This window comes from Podarcis gaigeae, assembly GCF_964106915.1.
Source record: "Podarcis gaigeae genome assembly, chromosome: 7".
Lineage (NCBI taxonomy): Eukaryota > Metazoa > Chordata > Lepidosauria > Squamata > Lacertidae > Podarcis > Podarcis gaigeae.
Window position 1 is genome coordinate 32,286,238 of NC_139683.1, and position 26,422 is coordinate 32,312,659.

Here is a 26,422-nt window from a genome sequence, read left to right on the forward strand (position 1 = left end):
CTGCCCAAGAACCTGCTCCTGCCTGGTTTTGCCGCTGTAGAGGTTGCCTGGTTTTGACTGCTTATGTGCTTCTGACCTGGTCCTCATACAGGTTTCTCTATGAGACATTGATTTCTTTGTGGCTTTGATTACACCTCCTGGCCCATGGCTCTCTACCCACACACACCCAACTCTGGAACCCAATCCTGCTTCAGCCTAGAGCAATGCCCCTCCCCCCTTTGCTGGAACCCAACAGTCCAGAACCTGACCTATTGCAGCTTGACAGCATTATAAACCTACTTCATGAACCCACTGAATCACATTCTTGGCTTTGGTCATCAGTTAGCTGCTATAATTACCGACAAAATTGAAGGTACAGCAAAGGGTTATTTGAAACTATTTTTAGTTTTACTTTGCTATAATAATACAACATTACAGACTGGCACACAACCAAGAAACTGGGTGCAGATTCATATATAACCTATGCATGTAAAACTGCTCTAATTAGGAATCTGGGCATAGTACTAAATGGTACTCTGAGGCATATTTATTTTGCATGTGCTTTAAGAAACATGATGGCTGGTTCACCCTCGTTCATAGTAGTTGTAACATTCTTTCACACAACCACATGAAAAAAACGAGTGTAAATTCAGTTTTATGTGCAGGGAGCTGGAAGGCATCACTGTGATTGTGGCTCCTGGAAAAATGCAGCTACAATTGCTGACAAATTTAACTATGAATCAGCCTTTTTGAGTCCTGCAATCTGCATCTTCTAAGGTTTTCCCCAATGAGATTTCCCCTCAGAAGCTGCCTTTACCAAATTTGTCTTTTGACTGGCAGACCAGCCCTTCACATCCATGTGCAGATTAACAAGCTAAGAGACACAAAATACGCTTTCAATAGAGCACTGATTCATACCTATCAGGACTGATTCACACACACCTATCCCAATCAAGGCATGTGGGTGATATAGTGCATGCTTGTTCATGCATTTTCTGCTCCTCCAATGAAAACTGATCCCACACTTTTGTGCAAAGGGGCAAAAATAACAATGAAACTGATGAAATACTGACCATTTTTATTTAAATGCATATTCTTATACATTCACTCAAAACCATCTACACTTTTATATTTCCACAAGATCAAGAATAGATAGTGTAATATTTGCCACAATTCATAATAAAACCATAATAATATGGGGGGAAATAAGCTTATTCATTGCAACACCCGTGTCAAACAATGAACTTTATTCTCAGGAAATCTTAAAAGGTGGGGAACAACCAACAAAGGTTACAGAAATATAAAAGGGAAACAGATGTTCTGTCATATAAATACATAAAAAATACATTTTAAGTGCTGCTTCCAGATAGCAATCAGCATATTGTATTTAGCAAGTTTGAAAGTCCTCCTCAAGCCGTCCTCATAACATCAGCTGAGTTTGGATGTAATACCGTAATGTAGTGCTACCTGAGTAAGCCTCAGGTTTGTGCACTTCCTCAGACTCAAGTATTCATACGAAGGAGGACTGGAAATATTTTCTTTCATTTTCACCAATTATATGCCCAAGCAACCAACTTCAAACCATGGTTTACAAATCTGGCAAGTTCAGACAAACCATAGCTAATGAAAAGCAGTTCTCACTTCATACATCATGACAAGCTATAGTTTGTGGTGATGTCCAAACAAGGCATTTGTTGTAGTATAAGGAACAGGAGGAGCTGGCATGGTAGACGGGTGCCACAGAGCCACACACACACACACACACACCCAGTTGTGTTCCTACTACTTGCCTGAACAGTGTGAGGGCTGGGCTGCATGAGTACACTGCTGGAAACGGACTGACTCTGCCAGTGCACCCACATAACCTCAACCTGACTGCACCCTGCCGCAAACCTGCACCCTCCAGGTGAACAGCAATTATGTTTTCGTTCACTCCATAGCACTGCCCTACCATGGCAGTTGCTCCCAAACAAACTGTTCAAACTGAGATATGCAGCAAAAGCCAAAATCAGTGGTTTATCAGGGCTGCTCATGTAGCAGCAGAATGTGGCCCAAAGTGCACACTTCTCATGGAGCTGCAGATAACCAGAGCTCCCTGGTGCATTTATTTACTTACTTAACAATATTCCTAATTTGCCTTTGACATCTGATCTATGATATACAGGTTCAAGATGTATTTGTTGCATTCCTAATTCACAAGGTTTATGGGTACATTTAAAACATTTCGGGTGTACAACTTTAAGCGGCCTCAAGCTTTATGGGTTAATATACCTCAGGTTGCTGTATTATCAGTGAATACATCTGAGATACCGGTAGTTGTTTTTATGGGTTCCTTGGTGCATCATTGCATGATTTTCCATCAGTGGTAGAATATATGGGCTGTTCAGCTGGCTGGCAACAACATGCTTAGTGAAACAGCTTGATTGCCATTTAATCGCATGTTGAATTTGGAGAAAGAGAGTACATTTATTATTACTAGGCTGCCTATTACTTTCAACTATCATTGTTTGGGAGCATTTGGGTCATTGTGACCAGGACTGCTACAGTTACTTATGATGAATGTAAAAAATATCCCTACATAATGCCCAGAGTCTTGAAACCATTTACTTATATGGTTATAGCACTATAGTCAACAAGGATTTTAAAGAAACCATTATAGCTTCAGAATGTGAAGTTTGATTATTGTTATGATCCCACTGATACTCAGTTCCACTGATATTTTGCTTCTTGCAGAAGATAAAAAAAAAATCTATTTGAATATGCCATCATTTTCATATTCATTCTTTCAGATGGATTGCAATCATCAGTTTTGCTTATGCCAGGCCCTATCTGCACTATACACATGTAAAGCAGTATCATACCACTTTAAACATCAATGACTTCCCCTGAAAAGTACCCTGGGAACTGTAGTTTGTTCAGGGTGCCAAGAGTTGTTAGAAGACTCCTATTCCCTTCATGTAGCAGAACAGCCCTGCCCCATCCCTGTGGAAATCTCTGGTGCCCTGGTCAAACCAACATTGACAAGGCCCAAAAGGGTGATGTTTCGGGGTGGTTTCTGGGCTTGCTAAGGGAGGAACAGTAAATGGCTTGGATTTAAAGGATTCAAAGCTTTCTCAGACACCTGACACGGTCCCAAACCAGGCAGAGATTTAGGCAAGCTTAAGTGCTGGTCTAAGTCTTTTACTCTGATTGCTCCCAATGGGAAGGCTGAAGTGTGAATGTTTTCAAAGCTAGAAAATAACAGAAAAGCACAATAACAACACACCTTCGCCTTCACTTTGCCTTGCTGGCAAGAGCCCAGCAGAGCTTCAGGTGGGGTGGTTTAACCGCCTTAAGCAATACCATTCTTAGTAAAGTAATTGGTTGGCCAATCATTTAAATTTGCAGAAATCTGGATTTGAGTAAGAACAATAGTCCTGAAGCAAAATGAATACTTTATTTGCTTTTTAGATGATGCATGAACAGAAGGCTCAGCATTTCCTCCTGTGTGACAGAATTCCTCTTGTGGTTTTTATAACTACTTATATTTTTTTAAAAAATAGTAAGGTTTTTTTTAAAAAAACAACAACCACTTTCTGATTAATTAGGGCATTCTTAAATGAATCAAAAGGCTTCTATCAATAAGTTAGGTGAGGGATTTGGTTTTTTTAAGTAAAGTACCACTCTATTTTTTTGGTACTGCACTCTACCAAAAAGGTAAGGGTTTTGGTTTTTTTAAGTACCACTCTATTTTTTGGTACTGCACTCTACCAAAGCAATTTGGTTCCCTTTTAAACCTAAGCCACTAGTTTGCATGCCCTATATTCTTTTCTCATCTCATTTGTTTTACTAAAGATTGATTTGATAGCCATTTAAACAACCTGATGTTGATGTCATAGGATGTGGAGTGCTTTGGTAAAGAGATTTTGTGTATCCTATAGGACAATCTGCTTCTCCTTGTCATGAAGGTGACAATTATCAGGGCACATTTAGTAATATCAAAATTAAAGCTACCACTCAAAGAAAACATTTCTAGCACCATCATGTGTAGTTAACACTATAAGCATGAAATGATAGCACCAAAAATTGTTGTTTGGTGAGGAAATCAGCCAAAATACTCAAGTAATTATTAAAACATGTGAAAGCTGTGTTAGACTGCTAACAACATTTTGGACAAGCTAGCCACTTCCTATTCCTGGGACCCCACTGATTCACCATGCATCTGGAAGTCCAATTCAGTTTACTCTGTTCTAGTCTCCTCCCCCCCCCCATCCTCATTTTTTGGTAAATATTTGTTTCATATTTGAAGGAGAAAAAGATTGCAATGTTCCAAAAATGTATTTTTAAAATGGCATGCCTATACCAGTCAGGAAGTCACTGATCAGTTTTCACCCTAAACTTAATCAACATGCAGCCCTGTAATAATGAAGGCATTGAGAGAAATAGCAATTCCAGTGAAAGACCGCAGGGACTAGTCACCAGAATTTCACCTCTGTTAAAAAAGAAACTGCAGCACATTCGTACTGCAACATTTGTGCTGCTCCAATTTTGTACACTGTGTATTTGCCAGCAATGAAGCAAGACAGCAGTTGAGTAGCTGTTGCTCCAGATATTTGATGGATTGTTGTCTATGCTCTCTCTAGAATTGTCCCATTGTTGTTAGCAAAAAAGACATAGCCTCACACGGAGCTGTTCTCTCAAGCACCATTTGATACTGGCCATGGAGGTAAATGTATATTTCTCAACTTTGCTATTATATAACCATGACTTTCAAACCTCATATAGTCAAGGAATGTTTTCTACATAAGTTTGTTTGCCAAGGGACCCATATTGTTCTGCTAAGGAACCTATGCATCTGCCAATCAGTCATTGACCTGGCCAGCTAGGCTCTTCCCGAAATATAACCGCCTTTCCTTTATATCACAGAAGATCAATAATAATAGAGGTGACTCAAGTTGTCTTTCAGGAAAGTTTGACTGCCACTGCTGAACGTCTTATTGATAAACCCTGTGTTATTGAGGAACCTAATTTAAAACCCACTGGCATCAGTCAATCGAAAGCTGATAGTAAGTAACACAAGATTACAGGTAAACACAGTATTTTAAAACATCCTACTATTCTTCAGTCATATAAGTCAAATATGTGATGCATTGAAATGTCTCCTAGCTGTGTGGAGGGGAAACTTTTTTTGAACCCTCCAAAACTTGCTGCCTTTTTAAAACGAAGCTGCTCTTATGAAATAGCTTATCTCATTTTGGTTTCCTGTTGCACTTAACAGTGTGTTTATAATGGGTTAATCCTGGCTTCACTGAAAGGAATGTTTTTTTTAAAAAAAAATAAGTCATTGCTTTCAATGCAGCCAGACCTTCGCCCATTCTTAGCACCATTGTTGTAGACTGTGAAAAAGCTTATGCACCTCTTTGATAATAGAAAACTTTTGTTACTTGAACTGTTGAAAGACAGCTATTCCACAGAACCAGCTTATTCATACAATGTAGAAGAATAACAGTTAATAGTACCATATGTATGTAATAGTTTCTGCTACATTACAGAATCATATATTTACAGTTACTAGCTCTGTTTAGAAAGCATAAACACTGTTTTTAAAAAAAGTATTGCGTTTTTAATGTCATACTTATCCCCCCCCAAAAAAAATTAAAAATATATAGGATTTGCATTTTTCTCAACACTCATCCTCTCCCTAGACGAGATCATTCATACAAAAAGAACAACAGCTTATTTCACAAGAGTAAAATCCGTTTGATGTTGCACCCATGAATATCAGTTACGCTTTAGCTCTTTAGTAACATGTGAAAGGGATATTACGTAATTATGGGGGGCAGTATTGTGTTCCTGCCCCTACCTCTAGCATCTGCATGCTGCTAGCCCCAGCTCCAGACATCCACATGTTACTGTGGTCATCTTCCTCTGCCTGGCATTTCATTCAGATATATGATTGCAAAGGTTCAACCACAACTATCACTCACAACTCTGTTACCTAGTTTAACAGAACAGAGCCAGTTAAAGATAAAGGCACTGAACTGAGTCTGACTTGGTCATAGGGAACAGCAAATCTGAAGAAGGCAAATGCAGCAAATTTTCTACCACGAATGAAGGAGCCTAACAGCTCCATCTAATGTTACTGAACATCTTGATGTGGTCCTGGGACCTGCATCAGCACGACAGCAGCTATCAGGTCTGCTCTCTCAACAGGGAGTACCAATCCAAGGGAAAAGGGGACCCCCCTGCAGTGCCCAAAGAAACCTTTATGGCTTCAGGTATGAGCATCTGGTCAGAAAAGGTATGTCAAGAAGGGCATAGCCAGAAAGTTCTGCCTCTTTTGACATGGCTAGGATGTTACTTGCTGCAGCAATGTTTCCATTATTTGTGCTCTCACAGATAAAATCAGTCCATAGCACCAGGCCACAATTGCAGTAACGCACATGCTTTGAAGAAAAGAAATAAACTAGAACATTTGCTCAATACTGCTTAGATTCTGGAACAAGTACCCTTTACAAAACACACACTGCTAAGGTTTAAGTAATTTTTCCCTCACAAAATCATCTGAAGGCCTCCCCCCCTTTTTTTTTACAAACATTATGATTATTATTTTACCAAAATGCACTTGCTTTTCTCATTCTAAAGAATAACAGACACACAAAAGAATAATTCATAGGTGATTTTGTTCTATTACAGAGTTAATTTGCGTTCCTTAAATTGCTTGATTTGTACATATCTTCTATTTTGCCAGTTTGGCTAGAAGACATTTGTAAAACTCAGAACATTGCATATCACTACAACCCTGTAATAATGGAGTTTTTGAAGATAAGAAAATATATTCCCAATGACTTTTAAGGAAGCAGAATTTCATTACCTTAAATCCAAGTACCCCAGTTGAGATTGTTTGTGGATCACTCCATTACTTGCCATTTCTATAGCTTCCTTTTCTTTCTCTTTGTAAATATATGATATCCCTCTCTGCCTATCAGTGATCTGGAAGGGTGACTCTATCAATTAAGCAGGGCTGAAGAGGATTTTTGCCACATCCAGAAATCTAATTATTCAAACTACTTCACAAAGTACATTTATTATTATTAATATTATTAAAATTATTTACATACAATATGTGCAAAGTTCAATATACAATATTTTGTTACAGTCTCATTTGACCAGAATAGTTATTGGGATGCTGCACTATTTTACTTAAACCAATATAAGTAGTTTGATGTTACTCCTGGAAAGCAAAGATTGTCAGTGCAGGATCCTCCATAACTGGGAGGGCAAGCAGAACACGGCACCCCTACTTTATATGGCGCTTCTCCAATCCAGTTCCCCCTGAGGAATAAAAGTAATAATGTGATTAGCACATAGAATCACTGTTTGAAGTATCTCTCCAACAGATCAATTAGGTTTAGTTTTCTATCTGTTATGCAGGGCTAAAGATTCTGCACAGCAGCGCTCAGATGATCTGTGCCACAAACTAGATATAATGAGTACTCGTACTGGAGTACTCTGTAGACTGTTAGCTGTGGTCTTATATATACTAGCCTTTTGCACTCTTTCACTCTTGTCTGATGTTCCTAACCCTTGTTTTAGACCTTCTTCGTCTCTTTTGGATTCTTATGGACTTTTATATATATATTCTGTTTTACCTCCTTTTATTTTTTTTAATAAAAGAAATGTGTTGTTGTTTTTTAAATGATTTTACCCCTCCCTCCTTATGCTAATCTACAACCGTAATAACGTGTTGTTGTTGTTATTGTATGTAGGGCTAAGTCTATTGTGTGATTCAGTGAAGAAGAAGAAGAAATCACAGAGTTGGTACTTGATACGGAATAGTATCATAACCAGATGTGATATTCATGTTATTCAGGTTTCTAGGCCCCATGGCTACGAATGTAGGGTTGGAAGCATATGGACAAAGCCTGGCCGCCTAACCAAGAATGCCAAGCTTTGAAGAAGAACCCCTGCCTGGCCCTGCCACCCAGAAGGGGCAGAGAAGCTGTCAAAGCTGGAAAACCCATGTCCTTCCAGATGTTGCTGTATTACAGTTCCCATCATCCCTGCCCATTGACTGTGCCCTCAGGGGTCAATGGTATTCAGAGTCTGATTACCCACCCTTGCTCTACTCTCATCTGTCACAAATGATAGAAGAGAGTAGACAGAAAAAATGTGAAAGTGCCATTATCTCCTCATTTGCTGTCCAGAGCAAAGAGGATCCGCCCTGGCCCTCTGGCAGATGACATCATCACTCATACTGTGAAAAAAAGCCCCAGATCTGCGCTTCCAGCCTCTTCTTGCTCTGTTGCACTACTAAAAAGATGATGAGTCAGCTCAGTCAGATAGCCTGCATGCTAATATGAAAGCTGGTGAAAAGAAAAGAGAGCTACTTACTTTGGGGCATAGTTGCATACCAAATAAACAGCTCGTCGCCAGACTGACCCCCAGACATTCATGTTGTGGCATGTGTGGATTGCACAGCCTATTCGATTGGAAGTGGCCCAAACCATCTGAAGAAAGATTAATATCCATTTGTTAGAGTCAAATGTGGAGAGAAACACAGATAGCGTAGGGAGCCGAGCACTGAACTGAAGCATGATATTGACGTATGAAAAGCTGAACTCAAATCACCTGGGTGTAATGTGTGCACACGGGCCCATAGCATCTCAGCGGACACCTTGGATTACAGTCCTGAGGATACGGAAATGCATAGTCTTTCACTTCATCGTACCATGGCTTCACCAGCTGGAGAATAGATCGATACCTAGGTGTGATTGAAGTCACAGAGAGATAGGGACATTTCTGAATGTTCAGCATTATTGATGTGCATAAGACAGATATTAGGCTGTGGTTATTTCCTCCACGTGATCAAGTTCTCAGGTATGCTCTGGCCTCTTACAGAGTGACTACGATTTCCATGATCATGGTGTCTTGAAAAACTGACCTATATTTTTGTGAATAAGCCCTGGGACATGCTGAAGAAAATGCATGCTCTGTTTGATGCTAGAGTGTTGCTGATACTTATACATAATCTGTTATTTATATAGCTTCTTATCTTGCTGGATGGACAGAGCTGTGAAGGTGATTATTTTATTTTTTGTGTATATGTCCTTTTTAAAATTTCCAAATGGTGAACAATAAAACAGTATTTTAAAAAAATGAAATGTGAACATTTGCATACATTTACAACTAAAGAGTGATCTCTTTGCCTAATTTGTATATCATGTATTCTTGGACCCACGTCGCAATAATTTTCTTTACCAAAATAGCAACAGTCACTGCGTTGTGTCAGACCCCATTGCTGATCCATGTGCTCCAGTGTACACAGAGTACTCCTGCACAGATAGGCTTCTCTGTTTACTTCACTGGAAAAGAATGCTCTGGGCCTGGATCCTATTGCATGTGTGAAGCTGGCTCATTAACTAAGTGAAAGGGGCTGCTTTTGTGCCAGTGTTCTTAGGAATCTTCTGCATCAGGGTAACTGTTGCCAAAATACATTGAATGAAGATATGCTACAAGTCATCTGCCCACCTTCCAGTCCGTACCGACAGATTTTGTCCCAAGAATCTCATTAAGTATGAAGGGCCATGGTCCCAAATGCAGGTGGCAGCCCATGCTTCAGCAGACTTGGCTAGATTTTCATCCCACACCTGGAAAAATACATATTCTTTAGTAATACTAAACACAGAAACAGGGTGGGGAGTTCTAAAATATTAACTGCATTGCGTTAAGTGGGAGCAGGGCTTTTTTCAGCCAGAGTTCAATGGAATTCCGCACCTCTCAAGTGGGCTCCATTGCCATTACAGTGGTACCTCGGGTTACAAACACTTTGGGTTACAGACTCTGCTAACCGAGAAGTAGTACCTCAGGTTAAGAACTTTACCTCAGGATGAGAACAGAAATCATGTGCCGGTGGAACGGCGACAGCAGGAGGCCCCATTAGCTAAAGTTGTACCTCAGGTTAAGAACGGTTTCAGGTTAAGAACAGACCTCCGGAATGAATTAAGTTCTTATCCAGAGGTACCACTGTAGAAGAGAACAAGGAAGGCATTCGTGGGGAGTTCCAGCACCTCTTTTTCTATAAAAACAGCACTGAAAATGAAACAGAGAGAGTTGAAGGTAACTGCATGGGGTGTGGCAGAACTTTCCCTCTTCCCTAAATCAGATTGGTCACTTCCGCCGTGTTTCTTACACAAGCCTGATAGATTGACCAAACATGATGGTGGTGACTCAGCTAACTCAGGACCCTTCTAAATGGGTGCTTTATTGTGGGTGTATTCTGCAAGATGCTATTGATACAACATTAGTGCATTGGTGATAGAATTATTCTGCTTTAGTTCCGCTGTGCTGCACCCATGCTACCATGAAATTGCTACCTGGAGGTGCTCTGGCACAACAAAAGTGTGACAAAAACTCCAAACCTGAACATTTGTGATAAAAAAGTTACAGGACTTCAGCAGAAAGTTACAGGGTGTACATTGCTTGGAAGCAGTATGACCATCCAAGTGCAAATAGTCTTGGACATGGGATCACAAGAGACTGCCTCGATAGCATCATGAGCACCAATCATCATGAATGCACAATAAAAATGATGTCTGGCAGGCCCCTGAGGCTTAATTCTATGCATGTATAAGCTCTTTCAGGCATTTGCCTAATAATAATAATAATAATAATAATAATAATAATAATAATATATTATTTATACCCCACCCATCTGACTGGGTTTCCCCAGGCACTCTGGCCGGCTTCCAACAAAATATTAAAATACAATGGTCTGTTAAACATTAAAAGCTTCCCTAAACAGGGCTGCCTTCAGATGACTTTTAAAAAGAGGATAGCTGCTTATTTCCTTGACATCTGATGGGAGGGCATTTCACAGGGCGGGCACCACTACCGAGAAGGCCCTCTGCCTGGTTCCCTGTAACTTGGCTTCTCACAGCAAGGGAACCACCAGAAGACCCTCAGAGCTGGACCTCAGTGTCCGGGCAGAACGATGGGGGTGGAGACTCTCCTTGAGGTATACTGGACCAAGGCCGTTTAGGGCTTTAAAGGTCAGCACCAACACTTGTGCTCAGAAACGTACTGGAAACTCAATATATGAAGGGAGCTATGGGGCTGTGTGCAGTACACCTGCTCCCAGCATCTCTGCCCCTGCCAGCTTTATCCATGACATTGGTGCATTGAGGGGGGGGGGGAGATCTGAAGGGGAATCATCACGTTTATTTGTTGGGCAAGATTACAATTCTATGTGTTGTTGTTTGCCCCTGGTGGCGCGGAGGATTCTGAGCACATCCCGTCACACACACACACACACACACACACACACAGGTTTTTCATTTCAGTCAAGGAAACCAATTCCAAGGCACTTGAGTCCATATGCATAAATCATGTCCCTCTGTTTAAAAAAAGTATATGGACGATATTGGGTGTGAATAAACCTGATGTAATCTCTGGAATGCCCTTCCCACTTGACATAACATGAATAATCAGATCCAAATATGCAGTCATTTCTAGGGTGCTTGGGAAATGTTTTCACCGCACAGTGATCCATTTGGCAGAGCTATTCTGAGACTTGTAGCTTTGTGAGGGGGGTAGGGGTCTCCTCACAACTATCAGTACCTTTAACAAAATACAGCTCCCAGAATTCTTGGGGGGAAGCCACGACTGTTTAAAGTAGTATCAAAGTGCTTTAAATGAATAGTGCCTTGAATAGTGTTAGGGTCAAATTACACATGTTGCAAGGGTTCTGTGATTAGATCTCCCACATGCCATATATCATGGCAGGAAGATTTGGACTGGCCTCTGTGGCAAGGCAGAAGGGATTTTTTAAACTCTTTCTCCAGCATGGATTCCATGATGCAAAACAACCCTCTGAAATTGCTGTTGGGTGGGGTGGGTGGGAATAGAGCACAATACAGACACCTTTCTTGCTTAAGCAGCTCAGAGAGGAGGGATTTTGCATCAATTAGCACAAGGGAAAGTAGTGATGTATGGAAGTGAGAGCTGGACCATAACGAAGGCTGATCGCCGAAGAATTGATGCTTTTGAATTATGGTGCTGGAGGAGACTCTTGAGAGTCCCATGAACTGCAAGAAGATCAAACCTCTCCATACTGAAGGAAATCAGCCCTGAGTGCTCACTGGAAGGACAGATCCTGAAGCTGAGGCTCCAATACTTTGGCCACCTCATGAGAAGAGAACTCTCCCTGGAGAAGACCCTGATGTTGGGAAAGATGGAGGGCACAAGGAGAAGGGGGTGACAGAGGACGAGATGGTTGGATAGTGTTTTCGAGGTTACCAGCATGAGTTTAACCAAACTGCGGGAGGCAGTGGAGGACAGAGGTGCCTGGCGTTCTCTGGTCCATGGGGTCACGAAGAGTCGGACACGACTAAACGACTAAACAACAACAACAAAAGCACAAGGGAAAGGGTTAACCACACCCCATTTACATTATGACCTGATCTAAAACCCCTCCCCTACAGCTGCTTTTAGGAAGAGAAGAACTCACTGGGAGATCCAGGCAGTGACAACTTTAAAGGAGAGTATTTTGCGACACTAAAGAGAGATTGTTGTAACAAAAAAAAATTCCTTCCAGTAGCACCTTAAAGACCAACTATGTTAGTTCTTGGTATGAGCTTTCATGTGCATGCACACAGATTCAGATACAGAGATTGTTGTATCAGCCTTTGTAGGCGGATCCAGAGATTCTTGACATGAACAGTGGACAAACATTTGTGCCACAGCTTTGGGAAAACAAATAGGGTACAAGATGTTTTGCAGCTGAAGTTGGCTCTAACACCACCATCCAACCACAGTCTGCTATGTGATGCAGGTAGAAAGAGATGTTTTCTTGGCCATTTGTATTATGGACCTTTGTTTCTTTAAGCAGTTCAATGGACACATGCAACCTATGTAGCAATCACCATATATGGCCAAGTATTTAATATAGAGGAAACCACTTCTCTATCTGCCTGCTTTTTACCCATGGCTGGAAAATGCCTCTCCTCTCCTTTTCAGTGCATACTAAGTGATGAAAACACATGAGCTCATTGGAATTTATACAGACAGATTTGGCTGGCATTATGTATTTATTTCAGCTATGAGATCACCTGGATTCTGAGCTGTCCCTTTGCAAAGAAATCATTCTTGCATTTGTAATCTATTGGAAAGTCCATATACTAATAGAAATGAATTAATACAGCGATCAGCTAGCAATTGGCACTTTTCTATGAGCAATTGCATGTGTGTGTTTCAGATTAGTAACTATGTAATCTATTAAAGAACTATAAACAAAGGTTTGGTTCAATATTTCAAGTCAATGGTATCCATCCACAGGGGTTGCCATAGATAAATTGTCTTGATGTGCAGCAGGAATAAAATCCCATACACCACCTCACTTCTGGACTTATAAAAATGTACGTATGTATGCAAACAAGAGGTTGCTACACTTGTGAGAAATCCCCTCCCCTTAATAAACTATTCTCAGACATCTAATTCTAGTCCTATTTCACACTCCATCCAATTATTGGTAGGAAGTGTGGGTCAACAGATCTGGCTGAAAATAAATAATGAGTTGTATCTAGAGCAGACCTCCTGAAATCAATAGACAGGACTAACACAGGTCCATTAATTTCAATGCATCTACTCCAAGTAAAACTTAGTTGGATGCAGCCTATAGTTTCCCAATCCCAAAATAATATTTAATAGACCTTGAAATGTTTGCCAACCTTCCAAAATGGAGTCATTCCTTTCAACTTATAGAATGTTAGTTTCTTACCATTCTAGGACATCACAACACTTCAGCCAATAGCTATAAGGGCTCACAGGTAAGCACAGGGGGAAAACAATGTCATATATTGTGTTTCTCCAAGACCATTTGCAGACTGCTGTTAAACGCTGGTCATTGTGTGTGTGTGTGTGTGTGTGTGTGTGTGTGTGTGTGTGTGTGAACACATAGATGGAAACAGTGAAAGGCTGCTTCTTTAAAAATATTTTCCATTATCCATACAAAATAATGGAATTATTGGAAATCAAATATGAGCATTTCACTATCCCAAACTGGTAGCATTAGGCTTCTTTTTTCAAACTAAATTCAGTGCCATTTCTACAGTACCAAGTTAGGGATGAAGCTTATCTGGAAGCCCTGTCCCCTACTTTAAAATACTTAACTTTTATTATCAAAGCATGCACAGTGCTTACTTCTAATCCTGTGTGGTTGACTACTGCTGTTTCCATTTCACAAAGTGAGAACTAAGACCAAGAGGCAGTGGTCTGTGCATGATGGCACATAGCCCTGGGTGGAAACCTCTCATGTACTACCTGTCAAAATTCAAGGCACTGTATTTGCCATGCTCAATGGGGTTCTTCTGAAAATTTCCCTTGCTTGTGTTGAATTAAACAAAACCTCTGTTATTTCATCAGCAGAATGAACCTCTTGCAAAGTCTTACAGATTGATTTTAGTGCTTGCCAAACTCATCATGCAAATCCTAACTCTATATTCCACTATTAGTCTCCCAGCATTTCTAGGAATTATATTCTTTGGATGCAATTTTTATCCTGTGGCATCACTGAATATTCTGTTGTTAACTTAAATAGCTCAAAACCCGCAATATTCCTTTGTTTTGTTTCAGATATAGAAGTGAATTAATGATGTCAAGGGGAATAGTTTCCATATGTTTCGGTGCACAGTCCTGAACTCCTTGATATGTCAAATATAGAATCTCATTTGATAGGATCTTTCTACATTCAGAACTGAGGGAATAGTCAGACAGTAATTGTACTAAATCATTAATATACACCTAATTCTGATGCCTGCCTTTCACAAGGGATCTGGCTGCATTTATTTTGGGATGACTGACCTTTTAAAAGACTTTCCACAAATATTAAATTTGCATATGGTACCTATTCCTCCAATCAGACCACTTTCAGGAGAACTGGAGTGAAGCACTCATGCCATAGCTATTCAAACTAGGCCATTCCTTCCTTCCTTTTTTCTTTCTTTCTTTTTTAATAGTTCAGGAAGCGCTTTGTACTAAAAGGAGATCCTTTCCAATGTCTATTTGTTAAAACTGCTCTGTGATCTTTCATTGTTAACACATTTCCTGGCTTGATTTTTTAAAAACATTTCCAGTAAGAATTTTAGTTCAGTCTGTAGCCGGTTGCTGCAAAAAAGCCACCATATGGATTATATCATTTGGGGGGACTGGGAAGGCAAGTCAGTTGAAAAATCTACAGCTTTTTACACGTTCTCAGATTTTAATACGCCATTAAAAGCTTCATAGGGACCTGGCCAATTTTCAAAAACATAGCTATGCATTTAAACAGATGCATATCTTGTGATGTTAAAGACATTATGTGCTCTTAATGTATCCATGTATATCCCAGTCAAGGTTCAGTTTTGGAAACATACACTTTGACAGTCTGGCCAAAATCAAGGCAAAGCAATGATAAGAACATGACTATGACCTTGTTAATGTTTCTTGGCTGACATTGCACACCGACGGCTGCTTCTGATGTTGCATTTCCTTTCTCGCATGTTGGAAATGTAAGCAAAGATTTATCCCACAAAAAGCCATAGGCAGGAGCTGTGACTTTATAATGTCAGAATGGTCACATGTCAGTAAAAAGCAGTGGCCTGCAGAGAAAGTCCCAGGATCTTTATTAGACACGTTTATAATATTTGCCTCTGGTATTCTAAAGCTTTGAAGACGTATGCTTTCAATTAGTTCCTGGCTACTGCCCTGCATGTGTTTTCAAATCTCTAATATAGAAATGAGCTACTGAAAGCAGCGCTGAGACAAGGATTTTACCCAGTTGGTTCCTGGGTTGGGATCTAAAGAAGAGGCATGAATGCACAAGAGATTTCCCTTCAAGAAATCCACTTCCTCTGCCAGACCCAGCAGTTTCCCTGAGCTGAAGAGATAAGCCTCTTTTTAAGTTGAACAGTAACTTTTAACTTTGGCAGTGGGCATCACTGCAGTGAAAATATTTGAAATCTTTGGCTGAGCAATGTATTTCTCTTCTTCACTCACACGTCTCTTCTTTTCTTTTTCCCCTGTCCCATCATTTTGATTAGCACAATAATTAACTTACAAACTACCCAAAGTAACTGCAGGATGATTGACAGCAGGTTTGTTTATGTAAGAGCATCCTCACTCATTAAGTACTTTTTGTTTATGGGGGGGAAATGGGAAGGTCACCTTCTCTGTGGTTTGAAGGTTGAGTCAACATAGTATGGTGGTTACTGAGGTTAATCTTCAGTGGGATTAATTTTATTCCATGGTTGATATTATTACCTGTCTATTGTGTATCTGATTAGCTGGGCATAGTTCACAGTCCAAGACCATTCAATGTCAACACAGGCCAGCATGTTGTTCCTAGAACTGAGAAGCAGCACTCTGACAGTTTTCAGGCCTTGTTTGAATATAAAGGCTCAAAAGAGCATTGCACTCTAGCGGGTCAACAGCTGACTTCCTGGAAGTGCCATTTGGGAGCTCTCCTGGGTGCTGTAGAGCCCAAACCACCTGCTACTTGTGCTTTGCATATGCTAGCTAGGTAATAGTTGGCTCCTAGATGAATGCAAGCTCTTCAGACATTACTTAAGCAATGTCTTTGGACCTAACATTTCCATACATTATTCAAAATTGCAGTCTCTTTCATATTTGGCTGGCAGTGCAAGTCCACAGAGCCATTGTCTAAGCTATATAAATTGTAGCTCCATTTCCCCATCTCTCTCTGACCTTGCTCCTGAACAACTCTGAGTGCTGGTGCCACATCACATCTTGTCCTCTATATACTACAGTACAGATTATTGAAAGTTAGATGAGGCAGTAGAACCACCAGGTTCTGCATCAACACAACTTCTTAGAGTAGCTTTGAGTGACTAACAGTAAATTGGTACATAATTCAAACATGTCACAAGACCCCTTCTGCCCAAGTCTACTTATCTGCTAACAAAGGAACTTGGAGGTAGGGCAAGATTCAGTTCCCAGCCCTTTGCCACCTACTGTTGTGTACAAAACAATATTGCAAGGTTCTAAGGCTATTCAGTGGAGTGAACCTGTGCCTGTGACTTAGTGTGCAGTTTTAGTTCGTAACAATTCAGAGGGTCTTTTATGCAACCATAACTGAATGCAAGATCATAACTTGAGCTGGGAAGGTTTTTTATCTAAGGACTTGTCCACACTTCCATTTGCCCCGCCACACTCCCCCCACCTTGGGAAAACCCACAATTTAGCACACAATTGGAACAAATGCCAATTGGGTTTTTAATGGATTCAGCACTAAAGAGTGGGTCTTCGAAGGGAAAGCAGTGGGGCAAAGGCAAAACCACTTGGACTAGAAAGCATGAGACAAGCAGAGAACTGCTCAGACCCAAGCGGAAGTGTGAGTGAGCCCCAAGCACTAAAGCACATAATCTGTATGCAGCAGGGCCCAGTTCTCAGGTTCTCCTGTGAAAATAATCAGAAACTAGATACCTCTGCCTGAGATCTAGAGACCAGCTGCCATCACTGTGGACAATATTGGGCTACATGAGCATCCAGTCTGATCTAATGCAAGGCAGTTTCCTGTGTCCCTAAGACTGAACTGACACAAACATGCAATTGTGGTTTTCTGAAGGCTTGTCCTTTTCCAGTGGCCTTGGAATACAAACCCATTTTGTGACCTTTCAGTGCAGCACATTTGTAGGCACGAACAATGTGTTCCTAACTACTGCATGTGACATTTGCTATTTGAGCTTCAAAATATGCTAGGGGATCCAGTGTCACTTGCAATGACTACCTTTCAGTGAAACATGGATAGTTTATAATCAAATTAAAGGCTCATTCAGGCTGCACTTTCTAGTCACACTTACCTGAAAGTAAATCTAGGCATAGGCAGGATTGTGCAGTAAGAATTTATGCCAAGAAGGATCGTGTGTGATTGGAGATACAAAATATATGCCATTTCAACTAAAGTGTTTGGGAGCTAGGTTAATAATTGCATGTGTTGGTGCCTTCTCTTTGGTGGTGCCAAGCTTATGGAACTCTTTCCCTGGGAGAAAGAGTTAGAGGATAGTATTGATATAGTGAGCAAAATGGAAACCTGGTGGTGTCGCTCTGTACATCAAAGAGGGCATTGAGTCCAGCAAGGTAGAAATCCCAAAGGGGACAGACTCCTCTGCAGAATTATTGTAGGTGATGGTACTGGACGCCAATAGTAATTGCATACTGGGGACATGCTGTTGTTCCCCTAATTGGTCTGCCATTTTTAGTGTCTTCTTAAGACCTCTGTGTACTTAAGTAGCTGGAAGCCACAGGAGAAATGAATGCTCTTGTGCTTGAGTCCTGTTTGCCAATTTGTCACAGGCATCTGCTTGGACACTGTGAGTACAGAATCTTGGACTAGATGGGCCATTGGCCTGATTCTGCAGGCTCTTCTTATATTTTTATGTGATACATTTGCCACTCTCCTTCCCTTATTGTTTAGTAGAACTTTCACCAGATGAAAATTGACCATCACATAGTGAATTCCCAATTCCCCACTATTGACCACCATGATGTAAAAGATAAGAGAGTGAAGCTCTCTACAATAGTGGACAAGATTCAAATAATGAGTGTTGCAATGTAGTTAGGAAACTATAGTTTCCTATAGAGATGCTGAATCCTGTGGATCTTAAACTGGAGACTGAAAAGAAATTGTAGCAGTAGAACAAGTAATTTAGATTTTCTCTCCAAAATTGATTAAATAAATATCCATTGTTATAGTTCTGGGTTCCCCCCTTTTCATTTCCAGTGTTTATCTTGATTAATTTCCTGAACTCTGCAGTGAAAAGTACTGTTGCTTTTGAAGTGATTTTCTTGGCACTGCACAGTTCCAGAATTCAGATGGGGAAGCATGAGTAAGACAACTTGACAATGGAGCACCACCTCCTAGTCCTGAAGGGAAGATTTCCTTGGTTGTTGTTGTTGTTGTTGTTGTTTACTTATTTATTATATATAGTCAAAAACAACCTCCGTTGATATTATATATGTTAATTATTCCTAAGAAGGTTCACCTATTAAAATTAAGTTTGAATTATGCCCTTCCTTCCTTCCTCTGAATTTCCTACTCAAAATAAGTCAATATTGCTGATAAGTCGTTAGCAATACGTGGCCATCTAAGATGCTCCTGTGACTTTAAGATGAACATTATTCTTGTATAATAAAACAATAGCCCTTTCAGAACTATGTGAATTCTTTACTCAGTAGGTAACAGAATTTATGCTGAGCCAGCCTATTTGTTACATTAAAATGCATTCACCGAAAGCTGCAAAGAAATGAAATTTTATATGTAGAGCTACTGTAGTACATAGTAATTCATCTCCAGGGGGCTAGAATGGCAGGATCACATTACTGGCAGGTGCTCCAGAGTGTGCATTGGCTTCCTGAAGCATTCTAGGGACAACTTAAGATGCTGGTCATAAACTATAAAATCCTAAATAACATATCTTGGAAGTTAACTCTTTCCCCATACCTCATAACCACCTGTAAGATCAAATAAAAATCTTGTCAGCTACAAGTTTTGTGCATCAAGTAGGAATAATGAGGACACACAAGGAAGTACCCTCAGAAGTGCTTCACTGAGCTGTAGCTCAGCAGCAGAACAGATGCATGAAGAAGGCCCAGCATCTCCAGGAGGACCTGGGAAAGACTTCTGTCTGAAATTTTGGAGAGCTAGATCCTGATGGAGTGAGCCCCTGTTGCTCTGTCCCAGCTTCTGCTAACCTAGCAGTTTGAAAGCATACCAACTTGAATAGATAAATAGGTACTGCTGTGGCGGGAAGCTGAACAGAGTTTCCAAATGCTCTGGCTTCCATCACGGTGTCCCATTGTGCCAGAAGCGGTTTAGTCATGCTGGCCACATGACCCAGAAAGCTGTCTGCAAACAAACACTGGCTTCCTCGGCCTGAAAGCAGAGATGAGTGCCATAGCCCACAGTCGAATTGACTGGACGTAACCATCTAGGAGTCCTTTACCTTTACCTTTTACCATACAACCTCTCAACAAGTTCAAGGAATGCTATCCTTGAACATTGGGTTGTTGTCTGATATCCCCCCCCCAATCCCAACATTATAACTTAATGAGGCAGGAAGAGCAAATCTTTAATGTGCAAACAGAGCTCTAAATCTGGTTGTGCAATTATATATTTGCAAGGGTTTCATGCATAGAGAGAACTATGGGAATTGCTAGATTTACAAGACTGATTCAACCAACCATTTCCTTGCATATCAACTGGTTCGCCCCATGACTCTTGTTAAGCAAGATTTTTCTTCTAGTTTACATTGTGGGGAATACAGTTAAGGTTGGGTCCTTCTCACTCAGCTGATGATTCTGTTGGGTCCTGAAATTTTTTTGGTCAATACCACAAGGTATTTTGGTCCCTTAGAACCCACAAACTTAATGATTGGCTGCATTCCAAGAACATGGGCATTTCCTGGCTCTCAGCAAGCTTGGTTCCAGCATGCTGCACTTATTGCCAAATGTCTGGTATGAAAAGCTTCGACAGCAAAGGTAATCCAAACCTGAATGGCGGAAATGGTAAAATTGGCTTCCAAGACACAGACTGCTTATACAAGACAGCAAGCTTTGCAAACATTGGGGGAGGGGAGGGAATCAGGAATCCATCCTTAGAATGCATTGACTAAACACTTGGGCTACTGGCATGTTTGCTCAGTCACTGGGATTATCTCCTGCTCTTTCTGATCCCCGTTTTCATGTGTTTGTGTGTTTTACATATTTTCCCCTGATGTCTCTTGTGATGTTGTAGGAAGAAGATGAATGACCTGGATGTACAACACTGTATATGGAATTTATATTTTCTGGGAATGGGGTGGTTATTTTGGTGATGAGGCAGGAAGGAGGGATTTCAGCCAAAGAAAGTCATTCTATTCTTTTTTTTACTTTGTTGCATATTTGATGCTCTTCTAATATCAAAGCTAAAGAAAACAATCACATAAAAAAATAATATCTGGTGAGCATGTGGGTTGGATGGGGCATGTGGGGCATCAGGGCAGCTTGAATGGGAGCGGTAAAGTACAAGGCAATCCCCTATAATTAATAGATGTTACTGCTGCAGTATGAGATTCAACCACAAGGAAATGGTGCCATGTGCTCCTCAAAATGGCCATGCAACATTAGCTGCCTTTTGTGGGGGACAAGGAGGTAGGAGAAGGTGGCAGGAAATCTATGATCTATATCCCAACTCATAGATAAGCTGAGGATGATCCGTTCTAGGCAGTTTTGTGCTGAATTCCAATTTAAAGTTGTTCTTCCCTGATCCCTTCTCTCCCTCTCTCTGTTTTCGTCCTGGGTCTTTTATATCTGTTTATATTATTAGTCCTTAAGTTCAGTGGCGGAAGAACCCTCTCTTGCACCTGGGGCGGCACAGCACGTATGGACTGCGCATCTGCAGCATCCTGCGCATGCACACCCCGTAAGGAATGCTGCACATGCACAGTCCGTACGGGCTGCCACTTGCGCATGGCGGCCATATGGGCTGCCGCTTGAGTCGCCATGCGAGAGGCAGCCCATACGGACAGCACGTGTATGGACGGCCATCTTGTCACACCTCCCAGAATGGTACCCAGGGCGGACCGCCCCCCCCCCCGCCCCCTCTTCCTACACCACTGCTTAAGGTAGAGATGGGAAACTTGTGACCTTCTAGATGTTATTAGACTACAGCCTCTATCATCCCTGACCATTGGCCATCCTGGCTTGGGCTGATGGGGTTGTCGTCTTAAACATCTGGAGGGCTGTCCCTGTATCAGGAGATAACCAAGGTGAAGAAAATTTAAAAGTGCTGTGGCACAGTTGCACTTACTAAATGCACCATGAGCTTTCATGAACAATAGCCTACATTGTCAGGTACAGTGGAGGAGAATTTAACCTAAGCCAATCCACTACAAACTTTTATTGGCTTCACATTAGGTAACTGCCATGACTTTTCCCTCTCTCCCTTAAAAAAAAGAAAGAATGAATCTTGGAGACTGTAGCTTGCAGAACAGGATGAGAATTCTCTTTTACAGATCAGTAATATCCCTCACAGAACCACAAGCACCATGATTTCCTGGAAAGAGGGAATGGCAGTTCACATAGTTCAAGTCTGCAATGTTAATATGTCCCATAGCAATGTTAACATACTTCCTTTTATTCCTGGCTTTCTCTCTCTCAAAAGAGAGTATCACACAAGTATCACACAAACATATCATGATAACCGGAGTGTTAAAAAAATATCCATGCTTTAATATTGCCATGGTTTTTAGGGCTATGTTTAACCCTTAAAAACCATGGGAGCATTAAAGCATGGATACTAAACTATGGGTGAAGTGCTGATTCCCTCATTCCCTGACCATTTTGCCATGCTGGTTAGAGATGATGACTACTGGAATTCAACAACATCTGGAGGTCATTCTGTTATTTTAGGTATAGTAGGAACCCTACATTCAGATAAAACATTGCAAAGAAGATTGAAAAGCCCCTCCACCCCTGCTTCTGATTGTTTTTGTGTATTTCATAGAGAAAGCACCATCAGTGTATATTGCACCTTGCAGTGATACAAACAATGCAGCATTAATGCAAGAGGTTACTGACATTCAGAATATGCACAACTGAAGACAGACCTGTAATAGTGGCATGGCAGCCACTATTATACCCTATCCCAAATTTCTGTGTCATAAGTGGCCTGGGTTATTCTGCTCATTCAAACCTCTAGAGAGGTTTCAAAAGCTACTGGTCTAATTTAAAAGAGGGTGGGAAAGGAGAGGGGGAGAAATGACATAGTGTAATATTAAGAGTAGCCAATGTACTGCCTTCCAGTCATTGTTGGACTACCACTCCCTTCATTCCTGGACAGTGGCCATGCTGCCTGGGGCTGATGGGAGTTGTAGTCCAACAACATCCGGTTTGGTGCCACTTTGGTTTAGTAGTATGAAACATCAGCTTTATACTTTCTAAAGTTCAGGAGTGGGTAGGGAAGTAAATGAACGTCTACTTACCATATATTCCATGTTAGATGCTGGTGGGAAGACTTTGCCTCTGACTTGGTTGTGATAATCCAGAATGGCAATCATGTCATTCTGTGAAATATATCGTTTCCTCCTGGTTTTGGGAGGGCTTGCAGAATCCGGAGGAATGTTCAAGGCCACTCCAGCGTCTGTGTAATTATTGGCTGACAAGAACAGCTCAGTGGAGTTGTGTGACTCTATTGCACTTGTTTCACAGAGAATGGAAATCAAGAGGGTGCCACTGATGGCAGAAATTACTGTCATTTTGGGCCCTGGTGGTGGGGTGGGGAGCAAAGATTTACTTCAACTCACTATGGTAAGCAGAAGATCTGTGAAGGGAAAATGGTTAAATAATGTGACTGGGGTGAATGTGAATATCTTTCTCTTTCAGATGAGTTTCCCCCAACCTTGAGTTTATTTATTTATAGTATTTTTACCTAGCTCTTCAGCTGTTTAGTCATGTACATAAGGTAACTCAAACTATGTTTCCAGAGAGTCAAATAATGCCTTGCTTTGTCTCAAGTTGCCTAGCAACCATATACACACATTGCCCTATAACATACAACAGGATTTATTACTGGCCATCTGACTACAGCATAGAGCATCTAATAGCCTGACAATGAAAGCTCCATCCATCCTGGTGATTAGGAATGTGCTTTTGCACTCATTCCCCCCACCCTACACCCGCAATAAATATTCAGCTGCAAAGCGATAGGCAAGAAACCTGAGAAGGCATGGAAACACAGTATCTCACTCGTACGGCTAATAACTGAGTCCAGCAAAATAGGATGTGCATTAATAAAAAAGTGCATGCAAAGCAAACTGACAGAGCTCAATGGCTTACCTCTTTGCAGAACCAAAAAGCCTAGTGTATTGTCCTTCCAAGTTAAACAGCTCTTGTCTGTGCTCTAGTGTGAACCCTTGGAAAGAAGTGTGTGTCTTATTACAAACCCTCAAAGAGAAAGAGAGGGAGAGGGAGAGAGAAACTTTGCAAGCTTTCTAGCGGCTGGCTACAGGAGCTGCTAACAGCTTTTATATGTTAGTCTGTGCGAGCCACGAAGGGCAAATCTTTCCAAGAGTCTTTTGCACAGCCAAAAATGAAAGGGGAGGAGTTTTGCACAGGAAACACAGTGATTGGATACCATCTGTTTTGGGGGTGTTTTTTTACTGTGGGATATTAGGTTATTATTTCACTCACCCCTACCCCTGACTACAAAGAGGCAAAAGTCAACCCTTTTCCCTTTCAAAATGTTCAACCTTTCCCACAGTTTTCCTGCCCCCACCATCCCCTTCCCACACACGGTTGGCATCCAGTTTGGTTCCCTAATCCCTAGTGCTGATAAATATATATCTGATAAAGTGCACATATATTTTGCTTTTCGTAAGTTTTCTTTATATAATGATATTATAGCATGTACAATCAGTAGCTTAAAGCAACAGAGAAGTGTTTGGTTGATCAGGCAGTACTGTGTGAAGCCGACACTTGAAGCACTGCTAATAGGTTTATTTTCATGGCAATTGTGAAGCCGGAATGAATAAACTGATAACTTGGGAAAGATGTTCAGTCACCTGAATGCCTGCCTATGAAAAGCTACAGAAGCAGCTTGACTTGAGAGCAAAAGGGGGTCAGGGAAACATCTGGTTCACATTTAGCAGAATATAGTTGGAATTGCTTAGGCAGGGAGCATTTCAGCCACTTATACAGCAAAAGCTGAGGGCATAACACTAGGTCTGTGAAGAATGCAACAGCAGCAGGAAGGGTAGCCAATCACCCAGAGCCAGGAATCCCATATTATGGGGTTGCAGATTGGAGCGCCTTCAATGTTCGGCAGAAGCAGTGCCAGGTCTGGGAGGCCTGAGGAAATCTTCAAGATCAGGCCCCTCAAACATTCAGTAAAAATATTGTGTGATGTCAGTGGACAAAGTATTCACAGGAGAAAGTAATGGAAGCAACAGAAACAGAGAGGAGCACTGTGGGTATACACTCAATATACTCAGGTGCTTATCTACTTTGCATACAGAGAACATGTGAAGCTGGTTCACAGTCAAGTCAGATCGCAGATCCATCTAGCTCAGTATTGACTATACCACAGTATTGACTATACCACTTGTGGCCCTCCACTTCCTTTGGGGTGGCCCCTCAAGCTCTGAGAGAGAGAGATGAATGAAGATGTCTGTTGTTGTGAACGTGTGAGAGAGTGGGGGCAGGGGGAGAGAGAATGGGTGGCTGACTAATGAAGGGAGGAAAGAGGGGAGAAGAGGAAGTTGTGGGGTGTATCTTCTCCTTTTTTTGTTTTGGGCCTGGACACCGCCATTAGTATGTGCTACCCAACCACTTTCTCCCCAGGAACATTCGGCCCTTGACCCAAAAAGATAGTCTAATACACACTGACTGGCATGGTTTCAGACAGAGGTGGGGGTTTTTAATGGACAGCCATTGCGGAAGAAAGATACAATTGTTAAAGCAACAAGCAGCAAGCAATAACACTTTAATTCTACTGAAGAAATCACAAGATGCCTAAAGAAGGCCACTCAATGCCTCATTGTTACATAAGGCTCAATGGTCTATTTAAAGGTGTAAATAATATGGTGTTGGAATGTTCTTGAAAATATATATGATGTTCCTGGATCATACCAATGGGCCAGACTTTGGTAATAAGGCACCTTGAGCAATGACAAAATATGGCGCACGCACACACGCACCAAATAGTTCTTGTTTTCACAATACTTTTGGTACTTTGAGTAGCTACCTGTATTTCCTGGCATTCACCTATCTCAAAAGACAATGGAGTGCACCTCCAGTGGTGAAGTCAATCTGCTGGAGAATCACAGTGCCTGATGTGGCTGCAGAGGCTAGTAACTTGTAACTGCTGCCTCTCCCATTGTTTTTGCTGCATTAGCAGCACCAAAGTGACCTTCCCCGGGGCACAAGCCTGGGCAGCGTGTATGGAGGTCCTGGGCTGCCCAGATGACAAGGCTCCTCTTTTGGCCTCATTGATGTGGTCCAAAGGAAAGCAGAGCAATATATTTGGCACCAACTTGGCTGCAGGAGTTGATGGAAGGAGGCATACAAGATGCCATCTAACCTTCCTAGGGGCTCCACTCCAGATTTGTGTAGGGTTTACTCCTTTTCTTCTCCCAAAGCAGGTACAGATTTTTCCTCAGGGTTTACTCCCAAAGACTTTCTCACACATAAGCATAGTCATAAGGCAGCGAGGTTTAGGACCAGAGTTTTCCTTCTCCTATATGGGCTACCTTCCCAGGTTGATGAGCCCCATCTACCCCTCACTTTGACAGCATGTGCAGAAACTGCCTATTGATTGTTGTTGTTATTTTGCACCCCCTCAGCTTGTTGTCCTATGTGGGGGGACCACCTGCACTGCCATAAATATGGTGCTGTCCACAGTTTGGCTGGCAAAACTGCAGCCCAGGAAGCAGAA

The 26,422-nt window shown here is 41.4% G+C and overlaps 1 protein-coding gene across 1 annotated transcript; it reads right to left on the reverse strand.

Moving 5' to 3' along the window:
- Window positions 1-1,037: 1,037 nt before the first annotated feature.
- PI15 (peptidase inhibitor 15) lies at window positions 1,038-26,104 on the reverse strand. The gene is made up of 6 exons (XM_083748763.1): window positions 23,827-26,104; window positions 22,974-23,311; window positions 9,490-9,608; window positions 8,590-8,722; window positions 8,353-8,468; window positions 1,038-7,293 (listed from the first exon to the last, which is right to left on the reverse strand). Exons 2-6 carry the CDS (start codon window positions 23,244-23,246, stop codon window positions 7,158-7,160), a joined length of 777 nt encoding a protein of 258 aa, XP_083604889.1. The 5' UTR covers window positions 23,247-23,311; window positions 23,827-26,104; the 3' UTR covers window positions 1,038-7,157.
- Window positions 26,105-26,422: the final 318 nt, after the last annotated feature.

Coding starts and splice junctions, on each gene's coding strand:
- PI15 (XM_083748763.1), bottom strand. CDS start 23,246: ATGACAGTAATTTCTGCCATCAGTGGCACCCTCTTGATTTCCATTCTC. Junction 8,723..9,489: donor CTGTCGGTACGGACTGGAAG/GTGGGCAGATGA, acceptor AATCACACCTAG/GTATCGATCTATTCTCCAGC. Junction 8,469..8,589: donor TGTGCACACATTACACCCAG/GTGATTTGAGTT, acceptor ATCTTTCTTCAG/ATGGTTTGGGCCACTTCCAA.